This window comes from Odocoileus virginianus, chromosome 19 (genome assembly GCF_023699985.2).
Source record: "Odocoileus virginianus isolate 20LAN1187 ecotype Illinois chromosome 19, Ovbor_1.2, whole genome shotgun sequence".
Taxonomy (NCBI): Eukaryota; Metazoa; Chordata; class Mammalia; order Artiodactyla; family Cervidae; genus Odocoileus; species Odocoileus virginianus.
In genome coordinates this window covers 42,215,500-42,230,837 of record NC_069692.1, presented here as the reverse complement: position 1 = coordinate 42,230,837, position 15,338 = coordinate 42,215,500, and the positions used below count along the sequence as shown (strand labels likewise).

Sequence of the window (15,338 nt, the reverse complement as noted above, 5' to 3'; positions counted from 1 at the left end):
ATACGTGATAAATGTGCTGAAGGATGAAGGACCTGATGCTGTTATGTGTTGCCAGGTGCCTCATGGGACGACCCAAGGGTGTGAGTCCTGGACTTCTCTACTTCATATAAAGGAGTAGCAAAGTGAGAAAAACTCTAGAGGAAGGCAGAAATGAAATTTCCAGTGTTACTTTTCTATCAACTGCAGAGATACTGATTTGCGTGTAAGGGAGAAACTGCCCCAAACTTGGCACGGTAGGATATGGCGCTGAAGACTGGAAAATATTCAGAGAAAAAGTTATGTCGGGCAAGTAAGCAAAATAGTGGCATCTACCCAACAAGAGAGAGAAGAGATACCACCTTCCTCCATTTGATGCCATGGCGCATGTCTAAGGCAGTAACAATCAGATTTAGCCTTATCTGAACATGATAAGGAAGAAACAGTTCTAAGAAGATTCATTTTCACTGTGGGGGTAGAGTGAGGAGCATTCTGGGCAATAATGGAAAAATCAATTATTTTTCAATCAGATGGAGTGTCCTCATAAATTCAAGGCAGAGAACATCATGCGATGTGCCTTCCTGAGAATGATGACCATGAGAGAAGGAGTTGAGGATCATAATTCCAAGGTTGCTTCTAGGAAGAGAGCTCTTTCAAAAGCAGAACTGTGTTCCTGTAAGTGTGGTTCTGTGTTACAAAGTGGCATGTCCTAAATGCACACCACCTTGCCCAGTTTACGTCCACAAAATCCCATTCTGTCCAACCTCTCATTTGGCTATGATTGCCTAAGTTACAGGCTAAAATCCTCTCTTGACAGCAGGAAAACACATACAAATAACACATATAAACACAAAACAATAATCCTTCTGGTGAGCAAAATTTATAATAGTAAGCTATAATATATACTTATTATATATTAACAAGAGGATAACCAAGAAAGTAGAAAGGGTAAAGATGCTGGACAAATTTAAAGTGAAATCCCAATTATAAAGTTTTTGATCAACACAAAAGATTAGAAAGTCAGCTCTTGCAAAAAGCTCCAAGGGGAATATGAAAGTTGGAAACACAGTCTGCAAGTCTGCCTAAAGCCCAGGGAGTATGAGCACCCTGGGGAAATTTGCACACACACAGTTTCCTTAAACGTGAGGCTAGAGCACAAAGCCCAGAAATGTACAACCATTAAAGTGTGTTTACAATACCGAAAAGGTGAAGAGACGTGAGGGCATCCACCCTGTATAAAGCTTATGAGTCGGGTATCAACCTGACACATCCCGTGTACAGCAGCTCCGGAAATGGCCCTAAGCTCACGGTGAAGACTGTGGTGGCTGGGATGCCCTCTGTTTTCTGCCAGCACTGAGGTACTTACCAGCCTGCTGGCTACCGGAGGGCCAGACGCACACCCCTTCCAGGCAGGTGCATTCCAGACCCGGGCCCACAGAGAAGGTTCCAGAATGTGAGGGATGAAGGCCCTATCTGGCTCCCAGGGGTTCACTATCAGATTATCCCCATTAAATTAGTTAGACAAACTGCCAATTTTTGATGCCGTGTGGCCATGCCTATGTTTTCTAGAGGGTTCTGTTTCCAACTGGCCCAAAAGGGAGCGGTCAGTGCCTAACGGTGATCAGAATCGCTGCGGTGTTTCAGAGGAGCAGCCCTGGACCCGAGGATGTCCCAGCCCCCCTACATCCAAACATGTCTCTAGTTAAAGTGTCACAAAGCGAGCTGGGGTTTGGGAAGGAAGGAGCGTGATTACGTGGTGTATGTCCAAGGAAGTGGAAAACGTACAACTCAGATATCTGTCTCCAACTTTCTAGGAACATTTCTACTTAGAAAATCAGTCACACCCTCAAAAATATTTCCAACGTTCTAACAAATATCCTAACTGATGAGGTGACTGTCTAGTTTTACTTATGCCAAGGTCTGTTTCCTTCCCAGGGGGTGACCTATTTTTTTTGTCTTATGCCAAGAAAACTATAAGAAAAATGCTGACCGATGAAGGTTACACATCACGCTTAGTTACACATCATGCTTAATCACCACTTTGACTTAAAATAACATAAAATAAAACATTCACTGGGTCATTCAGGCAAGAACATAACCTCTCAAGCCACCGACACACCTACCGGGACTTCTGAAATTTCTGAGTCTGGTTCCTGGCTGTGTGTCAAGAGCCAAACCATGACATCAGGTCTTGCGTTGCCCTGGAGAAACTCAGGGCAGGGCTGTCACAGCAGACTGTGTTTGCCAATCTGAGATTTCCCAAGAGTTGTCTTAGCTTTGCGCTACATCAAACTGCCAATGATAGAAGCCAAGGCCTGCAAGGACCACCATGATGAACTGCCTTCCCTCCCCCACTTCCAATCCTGACCTTGGGCAAGAGCACCTTTCAGGACCCCAAAGCTCACTCTTCAAAGACTGTCGGGGGCATTATGTGAACAGGTCAGAGAAAGGCAAATACCGTATGATTTCACTTATGTGTGGAATCTAAAAAAATACAACAAACTAACAAATACAACAGAAAAGAAACAGACTCCTAAGTAGAGAACTAATAAATTAGTGGCTACCAGTGGGCAGAAGGAAGGGGGAGGGTCAGAACAGGGGTGGGGCAGTAGGAGATATCAACTCTTAGGTGTAAGGTAAGCTACAGGGATAGACCGCACAACACGGGAATGTAGCCAGTATTGTATAACAGCTATAAATGGAGCACAGCCTTTAAAGGTTGTGAATCACTACATTGTACACCTGTCACTTGTATAATATTGTCCAGCAACTACTGTGGTTGTTCAGGTGCTCAGTCAAGTCCGACCCTGTGACCCCATGAACTGCAGCGCTCCAGGCTTTCCCGTCCTTCACTGTCTCTCTGAGTTCTCTCACTCACGGCCATTGAGTCAGTGATGCCATCCAACTATCCCAGCAACTATACTTCAATTAAAAAAAATATGGATTAAAAAAAAAAGGTTTAAGTATTGAAGCCAAACGGGGGAAAGGTCAGCAAAGTTTTCTTTCTCTTTGGCTTGGCTGTCAAATGAAAATCTCTCAAAAAACAATGTGTTGGGACTTCCCTGATGGTCCAGTGGTTAAGACTGCGCTTCCAGGGAAGGGGGCAGGGGCTCGATCCCTGGTCAGGGAACTAAGATTCCACATGCTTCACAGCATGGCCAAAAAACCTCCAAAACAATGGCTTACTTTTTTCTGGTCTCTTCTGACAGGGTTAAGCAACCATGCCCATAGAAAGGCCAAACAATGGCCATGAGAAAAACTGCCCCTGGAAAAGGGACCTTAGCAAAAGAACCTCAACAAGTTACATGGGCTTTCTAAAGTCTAGGAGTCCCATAAGAGGTTTTTAGGACCCAATCACCTGAAAGCGCTGTCCAGCTCCCCTGGCTACCTCTCGCTGCGGTCTCTGGAACTGTCTCTCCCCTGTTTTAAATCCTTCAGAGGCTCTCAGAATGCAACCCTTCCACCCTTCTCTGGTCTCCTATCTGCCATCTTCCAGCAGGGCAGGTGTTCTCAAGCAGGCCTTTCTGGTTCCCTAAAGGGACACTGGCCAACGTGTGGGGACATTTTTCATCATCACACTAAAGTGGAGGAAGATGAATGCTACTAAACACCTCCAACACCAAAGACAGCCTCTCACGACAAAGGACTTCCTGATCCAAACATCAACAGTGTCAAGGCTGAGAAATCCTGCTACAGCCACACAAACTCTGTTGTTCTCTACGCATGGCAGACTTGTTCATAAGCTTCTGCACCTCTACACAGGTGGTTTCTTTCACCTGGAATGCCCTGCCATGCTTCTGTGCCCAAGAAATGACCGTGTAGCATGCAGAATCCAACTCGAGACGTCACTTCCTCTATACGCTCCTTTCCAGATTCCTTAAAGAAAGATGTTTCTTCTGTGCTTCCCCAGCTGCTGGTACCCATCTCATACTGGTCACAGTGCCCCTAAGTTGTCTGTCACCTGCTGAAGGCAGGACCTCAGCCCCATTCATCATTTTTACCCAGAGTGCCCATCTGGCAGTCAATCACTGCGTGCTGAGTAATCAATCAAGGAATAAATGCAAATGTTGCCAGGCTGTGCTAAGTCGCTTCAGTCGTGTCTGACTCTGTGTAACCCCATGGACTGTAGCCTGCCAGGCTCCTCTGTCCATAGGATTCTCCAGGCAAGAATACTGGAGTGGGATACCATGCCCTCCTCCTGGGGGTCTTCCCAACCCAGGGATCGAACTCATGTCTCTTAAGTCTCCTGCAGTGGCAGGTGGGTTCTTCACCACCGGCGCCACCTTCACCCAAGGCTCGCTGGAAACATTATCTGAGGGACAACAGTGTCCCCAACACCCAAAACAACAACAGCAAAAACTGATCGAATGCTTATCACGTCGGAGAAGGCAGTGGCACCCACCCCAGTACTCTCGCCCAGAAAATCCCATGGATGGAAGAGCCTGGTGGGCTGCAGTCCATGGGGTCGCGAAGAGTCGGACACGACTGAGCGACTTCACTTTCCCTTTTCACTTTCCTGCATTGGAGAAGGAAATGGCAACCCACTCCAGTGTTCTTGCCTGGAGAGTCCCAGGGACGGGGGAGCCTGGTGGGCTGCCGTCTATGGGGTCGCACAGAGTTGGACACGACTGAAGCAACTTAGCAGCAGCAGCAGCAGCAGCTTATAACACAGACACGGGCTGTATTAAACACTGGACACATTTCAACTCATTTCATCCTTTAAACAACCCTGCGAGTTACATACCATCATCACCAGCATTTTACAGATGCGGAAACTGAGGCACAGAGCCATCAAGCCACTTTCCCAGGCTCCTCAAAGCTGGCTGATATTTAAACCCAGGGAGCTTGGCCCTAGAGCCTCCGTCTTCCAACATCCACGCCAAGACAATTATACGAACAACCGACAGTCTGGCTGCTCAGAGGCCTCCGACAAACACAGTTCATGCCTCTAGAAGGCTACGTCACCAGCAGCCTGTGACCCTGCCTGTCGACACTGCTTGCCAACCTCCATAATGCTTCTGGCAGGAGACACAACCTGCTCACATCACAGAAAGACATCACGTAGCCAGGGAAATTCATGGTACCATAAAGAAGACACAAAGGATGAGTCCGCAAAGTGCCTCTTACCTTGTTCATGCTGTAGGGACTGCAGCAAGGAATCAGACATGTCACAGCGCAAGGCAGCTCTTAAGGATTCTCCCTGCTCCTGCTGACCTCACTTCCTGAAGCAGACAGCTGCACTGCAATCACAAACAAAGAAAAGATCTTTCAGAGCAGTCCTGTGTCCAGGGGGCCTTTTTGCCATGATGGCAAGGCTCCATGCCTATCCAGTATGGTAGCCACGAGCCATACATTGCTACCAAGTACTTGAATGCTGGCCAGTGCAACTGAGGGCTGGACTTTAAATTCTGTGTAATTTTAATTAAAGCTCAATGTAAATAGCCATGTGTGGTCAGTGGTCACCATAATGGATGGTGCAGGTCTAGAGAGTCCAATCAAGAGTCTTGAGGCCGCAGACACCAGGCTCACCAGTGTCCGAGGAAGAGTTGGACGTCATATGTCCTGAGTGACTGTGGATGCACGCGGCGAAGAAGACTCATTCATTCTACACCTGTGTTCTGAGTGCTTACTGCGCCCCGAGTGCTGAGGATGCAGCGGCCAGGAGGCTGGAGAGGGCGGTCACATAAGGGCTTCGAGCGCAGCCTTCAGTCTCCTTGGGAAGGGACAGGCCCCAACATACAAGCTGCAAACGTGCCAAATCTCAACAGCATCCAAGCAGCCCACAAGGAGCAAAGGAACAGACCAGCTGAGACATCCCTGGTGGCCCAGTGGTTAACGTTCTGCACTTTCACTGAAGGGGGCATGGGTTCAATCCCTGGTCAGGGAACTAAGATCTCACATGCTGCATGATGTGGTAAAAAAGAAAGAAAACAAACAAACCAAGAAGCAGACCAGCATTTGGGGGAGCCTGACTGTCCCACTGTCAGGACTTCATAGCTAGAGCCTCCCATGGAGCCTTCTGAAAGGCAGTGTGCCAGAGGACGTCTGTTTTCCATGGGCCAAATGAAGCAGATGACCCAACATCCCCTCAAGTGGGAAACAGGGTCCATGTTTTTATTCACATTGTTGGTTCTTTAGGTAGGTTTTTTGATCCATTTGAATTATATTTTAAAACACAATGGTCCTTGTTCAGTTCCAGGATTCTTCATTAATCAAATATTAAGGAAAAATAAATAAAGAAAATATATTCAACCACTTAATTGGATTGGTAGCCTTTTCCTTTGAAAGATTTTTCTGGGAAGATTTGAAAAGAGAACAAAACATTGTAAGGTGCCTTATAATCGCCTTATTTCTATATGTTTTCAGGTTGCAGCTAGGAAGGATTTATATATCTGAATCTTTCCATAAAGCCTGGAATTCGAGGTTCAAGCAGAACTGCGGTGTCTTAAAAATATATTATTTTTAATTATAACAACAGTGTAGAAAACATTCAAGAGGAAAAGGGAGAAGTATGCAGAATCCCACTGGCCCAGCATCACCTTTAGTTTTTAGCAGCCAGCCTTCGTCTACTGGAGAACAACATGAGGCATGTCTGCTGACTGAGTCGAAGGCACTTAAGTTCAAGGTTGTATTCTCCATTTTAACATCTTTCGCTAAGAAAGAAATGATTTTGCAATACACGTTTTCAAAAGATAAACCCTTACTCCACGCACATTATCATTCTGCAAACACAATATTATTATAAATCAGAAGACAGGGAGAGGAGACTGCCGATCACTCCTCGGCTATTTGAGACACATAAATTCCAAAGAAAATATTACATTCAGTCATAGCAATAACATATTTTAACAATGATGTACAACACGCGAGACCCTGAAGTTCTGCCTCTGTAGCCTAAATACATCCAGAAACACCCTCAGCTGTACACGAGACCTGGGTAATCACTGCTTCGAAGCCAAGAAAATTCAATATCTAATTCTAACCGAGCTTAAAAGTGACTGAAAGAAAATTCTGCATGTAATTTATCTCTCTGAATTTCTAGAAGCAGATGTTAATGAATTTCGGTGTTTTAAAGAGAAATCTAGACATGTTATTTCCTTTCTGACATATGTACTTGATCCGTTTAAAAACTATGGCCCAACAATTAACTGGGAAGTTTGTTCAAAAACCTGGCAGAGATGCCTGATGTCACAATTCCATTCAAAGGGACACACTGGTACACAGGAAAGGTGGGCACAAGAAGATAATAACAAACAGGCAAGGATTCTTGAGCATAATTTCCCCAAGGAAACCCCACCCAGTTCCAATCATCCCACTATCCCCATGCCCTGAGAACTTGCTTACATAGCTTGCAGTACACTAATTTTGGATCTTCTCCTGTCCGTCACCCCTGCCAAGTGTTCTTGTATCGTTTTCATGTATGTCGGTTCTACAGCAAAGTCAGAATAAAAACTCTCCAAAGGAAATATTAATCACTTAGAAAATTCTTAATAAATATTATGAACAGATTTTTTTTTCTTTGCTCTCACTCATAGGGCTGAGAGTGATGTCATGACTCTTAATGGAAGGCCTTAAAAACAATGTTGATAAACGTTGCAGATGGCCTTCAGGACTTTTTTTAGAAGAAGAAAATCTTTCCATGTCCAGGATCACAAATCTTTTTTTAAAAAGTACTGTTAAGAACACCTTATACTGCGCTCAAAACTGTACAATGCATTTTTATATTCTTCAGTACTGGGATCAATCTGGGTGGTAGTTTTCCTAATTAGGAAATTGGATGCAGAGAGGAAAAAGAATTCTTCTTAGTCATGCTGTAGTAGGCAGTAGACCCTGTGCTGGAAGTGACTTCATTTCAAGATACTATAGAATTAAAATAAGTTCAAAGACCACAAATAAAAGAACCTCCCCCAATAAAACATAAATACACACTGAAAGATCACAATTAACACAAATAACCTTAGCAAACGAACGACAGAGTTAGAAACTGGATCAGTGTGCTTCTGGACAGCATCGGAAAAGACTAGCCTTAGTCTATCAAGTTATTTCAATCTCCTTTGAGATGCAGAGAACCTGGTTGTTTTATAGCCAATTCAATTTATGAAGAAGCTTAGAAAAATCCACAGCTTAAAAAATAAGACTGACTCAAGTATAAGGCATTCAGGGAAAGGATATCAGAGCTACCATAGTAGAATTAAGGGAGTGTTTCTTCTTTTATTCTAGTTTTCAATGTTTCTTTTTAATTGTTCAAGAAGCTGAGGCCTTTCAAGGGCAGCTGAAGAAACGCCACCCCGCGTGTGACTTCCACTCAGTCACTCCCAACAGGATTGGCTCAAGCAGCAAAACAAAGCCCATGGTCAACCTCAGGCGTCTGAAAGCTCAGTTGAACTGCAGTTCATCCTTCCAGGCGGGTTAAGAAGTGTGGGTGAGCAGAAGGTAGGGGCAGGCACACGTAAGAAGACGAGAGCAAAGAGAATGAGAAGGAAAGGTGGAGGCCACAGAAACGGAGCAAAGCAAAGGGCAGGCGAGCAAAAGGGCCTTGCGGACAGGTTCAGCGACACGGCCGAGCCCCTCACCAGCCAGTCCTGAGGCTCCTGGAGACAGCGCCACATCCCAGGGCTTCTCCGGGAGGACACACTCTCAGGGCTCGGGTGTCAGCAAGTGGGAGTCGGAGTAAAGTGAAGACCGGGCCTACCTGTTTCACCACTATTTATTTACCATCAATCTCCACCTACCACAGAGAAGAGTATGTTAAACTGGATCACTGATAATGGCGTGGAGAGGCACAGTGAGGACAGAAGCCAACTTCACTCTCTCCTCCCTACTCTAAAGAGAAGCTCAACCAGGTCAAATGGCTGTGTGTGTGCTGCGCTATGTCTCAGCCCTTGAAAATGCAACAAATACTTATTACCAATAATCAATGATTCTGGTGGCTCAGAGAGTAAAGAATTTGCCTGCAAGGTGGGAGATCCAGGTTTGGTCCCTGGGTCAGGAAGATCCCTTGGAGAAGGGAAAGGTTACCCACTCCAGTATTCTTGCCTGGAAAATTCCATAGACAGAGGAACCTGGTAGGCTACAGTCTGTGGGGTCGCAGAATCGGACACAACTGAGTGACTTAACACCTTCAGTGGCATTAAATACCAGTAAGAAATCAATGGAATATGATGAGCTGGGTTTTTCTCCCCACTCCAACTCCTCAGTCTCTACCAAGATGCTCATTTTAGAAGTCTTTTCTGATATAACTCAAAGCTGGGGAGTTTTGGCACTCCCTACAGGAAACATGCCAAGAGGAGCCAGTGGTTTATGCCTCACTTTGTCCAAGTTCCCACTGGTTTTACATACAACACAGCCTGAGGTCAGCCTGTGAATCAGGCCTCCAGTCCCTGCCCTCTCACCACTGAATCCAGGAGCCTGAGCAAAGGGCCAGAGCGTGAGGACCCAAGAGCTTGTGGAAAAGGAATAAGGGAATAAAAAGATGAATGGGTGCTTGGAGAGAAAGGGAGAGCAGGCAAGGTGGTAGGAGTCTAGGAGAAATTCTCTAAATCTAGGACTTAGGAGCGTCAGAAATGACGTTAACAGATGAGAGAAATATCCCTAATATCCTCCACCATAGGAGAGTCAATTTCATGGGTTGGGGTAATTAACACGCCTCTGAAGCAAAGTCTTGACAACCTTCAAGAGGAATCCTTGTGCAAGATTGGAAAATGTAAAACCATTTTATTACAGACAGCCCAAACACTCCCTTCCACAGCAAGGGGTGTTGGTGCTGGGATTAAAAGATCCAGAGGTGAAACAGCAAACAGACCCGTCCCCTACCCCAAATGCACACACACTCTCCAAGTGGCTGTCTCCATCCGTTCCTCCTGAAAAGACAGAGCAACGTTTCCTGAGAAATATCTTGAAGGTCCCTCTCCAGCCTCACGGTTCCATCAGACACGTGGCTCTGACTCTGCAAGACTTCTGTGTTTTTGCCATCCCCAGCTTTAGGCAGCAAACATGCCATAATCTGATTCTGCCCCAAGAGACAGGACAGTGCTGGCCACCCTGCCTTGCTCCCCTGTGCCCTATCCTCATGGCAAGCCATAGAAAACACACCACCCAAGTCATCTGGCCACCAAGCATCATCAGGAGCCTTCTTATCCAAGGGCAGGCTAGGCAATCTGAAAATTAATATTCTGAAATACTAACTAGCATATGAGCTATATAGTTCAACAGGAAACTGATAAGGGAGAAGAAAGGAAAGGAATATAAAGGAGAGAGACGCTGCTGGTAACACAGAAAACCTGCCCCGAGAGCCAGATGGGGAGCAGCAGCATGCCAGCGGACAGTGCCCAGGGGTAGAGTGTCTGCTGCTTTCAGGTGAATGCTTCCGGCACGTACGCTGGGGTTCCCCGTAGTCTAATCCTAAGTCAGCATATCCAAGTTCAGGGCTAACACTCCATAAAGATCAATTTAAGTAATTTAGGAATATCTTAATTAAAGGCACAATACAGAAAAGCTTCCAAGAGGGTGCCTGGATCAGCCTACTTCTAGCCGGGGTGGGGCTATTTAACCCAGAGGACACAAATTCAGATGCCTAAGGGGTAGACTCTTGAGGGTCCCTTGGACAGCAAAGAGATCAAACCAGTCAATACTAATGGAAATCAACCATGAATATTCACTGGAAGGACAGATGCTGAAACTCCAGTACTTTGGCCACTTGATGAGAAGAACCCAGTCACTGGAAAAGACCCCGATGCTCGGAAAGACTGAGGGCGGGAGGAGAAGGGGATGACGGAGGATGAGATGGTTGGATGGCATCACTGATTCAGTGGACATGAGTCTTAGCCAACTCTGGGAGATGGTGAAGGACAGGGAAGCCTGACGTGCTGCAGTTCATTAGGTCACAAAGAGTCGGACATGACTGAATGACTGAACGACAACAAAGCAGTCAAGAAAGAATGAGATGAGGGAACAGTCAGGCCAGAGGAGAAGACAGACAATGAGGTGTAGGTGGCCTGGAGAATCTGCCAAGTGTAGCTCCAGGAAGGCAGGAACAAGGGACATGAGGCACATGGCCCCAGAGCTTCTGATATTCAAGGAAGACAAAAACAGTGAGAGATTACATGAAAGCATATGCCTTTTCAATGTTGGAAGTTTATATTAATACTTTGGAGATACTGAACAGGTTGGATTTGGTGGGTCACGTTGTGTCTATTATCGGAGACCTTTCATGTCGGTTGGGGGATTCTTTGTTCCTTTAAACCTCCAAGGCTGATGGCCCCAGCCTGTCTCCTGATCCTCTAGGGATGCACCGCTGTGGCTTCCCTGGGCACAGGGAGCCCAGGGAAGAGTGGGCAACGAAGGGCTCAGGAACCACGTCAGTCTGTGTATCAACTCTGCCTCTTGGCACTAACCACCTCTGTGTCTCTATTCCTTCACCTGCAAAATTTGAGGAAATTCTTTATACCTCCTAGGCCTGTTCTGACAATTAAATGGAGTAACATGAAGAAAGCACTGGATGCATGATGTTAACAAAGATGAGGCTCTTCACCTCTTCCTGTTTCCCATCACCATTCAGCATCATCTCATTATGCTTGCAAGTGTACGGAGGTGTTTACCTCTCAATTACCCTACTGGATTACAAGTATTTCAAGGGAAGAGATTTTGTCTGTTTTATTCCCAAGTAACCAGCATCTATCCCACCACCCTACATGCAGTAGGCACTCAATATGTGTAAATTTTAATTATAGTGATGTTATAGACTGAATGTTTCTGTGTCCTCCCCCTTCCCCCCCGCCAAATGCATAGGTTGCCTAAGCCCCGCTGTGATGATATTTGGGTGGAGTCCCCATTGTGGGATTAGTGCCATTATAAGAAGAGATGCCAGAGAGCCCAAATGTGCGCATGCATCATTCTTTCTCCCCCTCTCCTCACCATCTGAGGACACAGTGGAAGTCAACTGTCTGTAACAGAGCCCTCGCTAGGAATCAAATGGGCTGGCACCTTGATCTTGGGACTCACCAGCCTTCAAAACTGTGAGACATAAACTGCCGCCTAGCCTCTCAGGCTATGGTGTTCTGTTATAGCAGGCTAAACTGTTGGTGGCAAACACTTAGGAAGATCTCCATTAAATCGAGCTCCAACAGAGCCTTTTTCCTCTCAATTTATGTTCTTTTGATGCTTTAGTGTCAAAATCTATATCTACTCCTGACTTGGCCAGAATATTGTGAGGCTAAATGAAAAAACACCTTCAAATTTAAGAATGCAATCCTGAAGAGTTTTCTCTTGAGAAGTATGGCATCACTTTTAGGTCAATAGGGTACTATCTGGGTATTCGTTGTACGCCTCAGAAGAAAAAACTTAAATGTAAGAGATTTCATCACCCTACTAATAAATAGAGTCATGCCTTAATTTTAGCATCCTCAACTCATGTTTGCCAACAGTGCATGTCACTGCCTGCTGTGGACTTGGTGGCTGGCCAGAGTTTGAGGCAATCCCCAGTCCACTTGTCCAGTTCGGATGGAGAAGGCTGACCTGTATTCATCCAGGACAAAAGTTTACTAACCATGACTGACTGATCCAGGTTTCTTTGATTTTGTTCTGAGAGAATCCTAGTGACCTTCCAACAATCTCAGCTTCCCTCTCCTCTGGGGTGTTTGCTGAACTATTCATACAAGCACATTTCCTGTGATTTGGTGAGAAGTGAAAATAACAGAAAGCCTCGTCGGTGGGTGACTTCAGAATGACCCACTGAAAAGGAAGCAAAGACACGGGAAATCACTCTCAAAGTATCTCTTTCCAGAATCTCAAGGGGATCAGCCATCTCTCCAACAAAAGGTTTTCAACTGAGGGACTGAAATATTCTCAACAATACCTCAAGGATAAGTCAGTGAGAAGCGACCGTCTTACTGGGGGCGAGTGCTTACAACTGAGACCCATCTGCTTAGCCAGCCAAACTGAGTGTGATGCCTTGTTCGTCTTGGAAGAAGCTTTCATCAATCCTCAGAAGAAAGCTCAATTTGGCATGACCGGCACCTGTCGAATGAAATCTCAAGGATTCACTGTTGATTTCTGCTTTCCTGAGGCTCAAATTGTGTCCTCTGAACACCAGCTTCTCCACCGTGCGGCTTGTTCTTCATGAGGGTGCCCGATGTCCGAATGTTTGTTCTCCCAGGGTGCTGGGCTTTCTATGCTCTTGAATGAGTTCAGTGTCATCAGAATGAATGAAGTTCTCATACCTGGCAGGTAGCGCACCTGGGGACCCCCAGAGTCCTTCAAACAACAGAACGCTGGGTGCCCATCTCCCCACGCCGTGCCCCCAACACTCACCCTGAGAGCCCCACACAGACTCTGGGGGGAATGCACCTTGCTGCTTTGGGTCAGCAGTTGCAGTGTGAGTGTAATCACCCACTGCAGCCCCTAGAACCCATGGCCCCGTCTGTGGCATTAATGTTCTCCCACCTGGGAACTTCCCTTTCCTGCCTTCGAACTTGGGCCCGTGCTGAGTCACTCCGTCATCTCCATTCTTTGCGACCCTGTGGACTGAAGCCCGCCAGGCTCCTCTGTGCATTGAATTCTCCAGGCAAGAATCCTCCAGTGGCTTGCATTTCCTTCTGCAGGGGATCTTCCTGACCCAGGGATCAAACCTGGACCTTCTGCATTGCGGGTGGATTTGAGCTCATGAGGCACTTATTATTTCCAATTTCCAACATACCTAAGGGTTTGGGGGTAGGCAGAGTGGGGCTGGAGTTAGAAGGGGCCAGGCTGCATGACCTCAGGATTCTACTCTGCCAGAAATCCCCATGTGGGCTTCCCTAACCTCAATTCTGTCATATCCAGTGGCTCAGGCCAGAGCCAGAAATACGTTCTCTGTAGCTGCTGCGGTGTCGTTATGACTCACAGCCTGACTTTTCCTCACGGCAGAGTGGCGCTGGGCGAGGAAGAGTTTAGGGATCGGGTCAAACACTGGGGCCCATGCTCCCGGTCAGCATCGGCAGCGCGGCGCACTACCCCAGGGAAGCAGTCAGCGCCGCGCGCTCTTCACACCCGGCCCAGTCTGCCCTGGGTCTGCGGGGAGGAAGGTGCCCGGTGTTAACTCTCCAACGATCCAGAACTGGGTGGCCGCACGCTGACGTTTCGGTAGCGAGAGAGGGGCAAGGAGGACGAGGAAGGAGACCAGGGCGCAACCGGCCCCGCACCTCACAGCTGCGGCCTGGAGAGGCGCCGAGTTCTCCCACCACAGCGGGGAAAACAGCCGCGGAGGGCGCTCCAGCCGCCGACCCGGAGGCCTCGGCCCCGGGGGACCCTCTGATCTCATTACAGCAGTCCACACCAGCCCTCGCAACACAAACAGAGGAAATTTATGCCGGCCTCAGCCTGGGGAGAGCGCCGCATTCCTCGCTTAACGAGAGTTCCAGCTTCAGAGGCCGCAGCCACTGCGCCGGGAGGATGTCTGCTCTGCTCCAAAGAAAGAACTGAGGTCCGGCCTCTTCCCCTGGCTCTGGGGCTGGGCAGGAAGGAGGTGAGCCTGCAGAGAGCCCCCGAGCTGGGGACGCTCCCTTTCTTCTTGTCAGCCCCACCCCGCCAGGCGCAGTCGGCGGAGCCGCTGGCTCTCCAGCGGCCCTGGGAAAGCTCAGCCTTGAAGGGTTCCACCTGCTAAGGCCGCAAGCCCGAGAGAGAGGCTGTCTCGTGGAACGAAACTCGACATCGTTTGGTGGGAAAATTTTTTCCCTAAAATACCCTTGCCCGAGCCTTGGAAAACTTTATCCAACCTGGGGCTCCCACTTTTAGAATACATGGAAAGAGGAAAAAATTATTTTACACCCTTTAATGTCATCTCAGACGTAACTGAATGCTTGGTTCAGAAGGAAGAGGGTAAACTTACAAACCAAAATTAAGAACAGAGCGGTGGTTCTGAACGGCAAGTGCATGGAGACATTCTCGGCTGTCACGACTGGGGGAGGGTGCTCCGGTCATGGACCAGGTAGAGACCCAGGTTGCGGTAAATATCCCACCAGGCACAAAACAGTGAGAATCGCCGGCTCTAAAACGTCGAGAGTGGGATAACCAACAAGGATCCACTGTGCAGCACAGGGAATTCTGCTCAATGTTACCTGGCAGCCTGGGTGGGAGGGGGGTTTGGGGGAAAATGGATACATGTGTATGGATGGTTGAGTCCCCTCACTGTTCACATGAAATTATCACACCATTGTTGACATCTCAATACAAAATTAAAAGTTCAAAAGGGAAAAAAAACATGTCAACGGGGATGAAACTGAGAAATTCTGATGCACAGGGAACACTCGAGGATGTGGGTAGGTTTAAAAGAGTGACCATTCTTAATCACATTCCAATAACGTTGAGAGCACGCAGTCAAAATGTGC

At 47.2% G+C, this 15,338-nt stretch overlaps 1 protein-coding gene across 6 annotated transcripts in view; it reads right to left on the bottom strand.

The window, feature by feature from the left end:
- BACH2 (BTB domain and CNC homolog 2) overlaps positions 1-15,338 on the bottom strand; it is a 373,875-nt gene that overhangs the window by 274,820 nt on the left and 83,717 nt on the right. For all 6 annotated transcript variants that reach the window (XM_070450113.1, XM_070450108.1, XM_070450109.1 and 3 more), the window contains exon 2: positions 5,104-5,216. Coding sequence is in view for 1 of the 6 variants with exons in the window: in XM_070450109.1 (XP_070306210.1) it covers positions 5,104-5,112 (9 nt within the window). In the remaining 5 variants the exon portion in view is untranslated. The remainder of the gene's footprint in view (positions 1-5,103; positions 5,217-15,338) is intronic.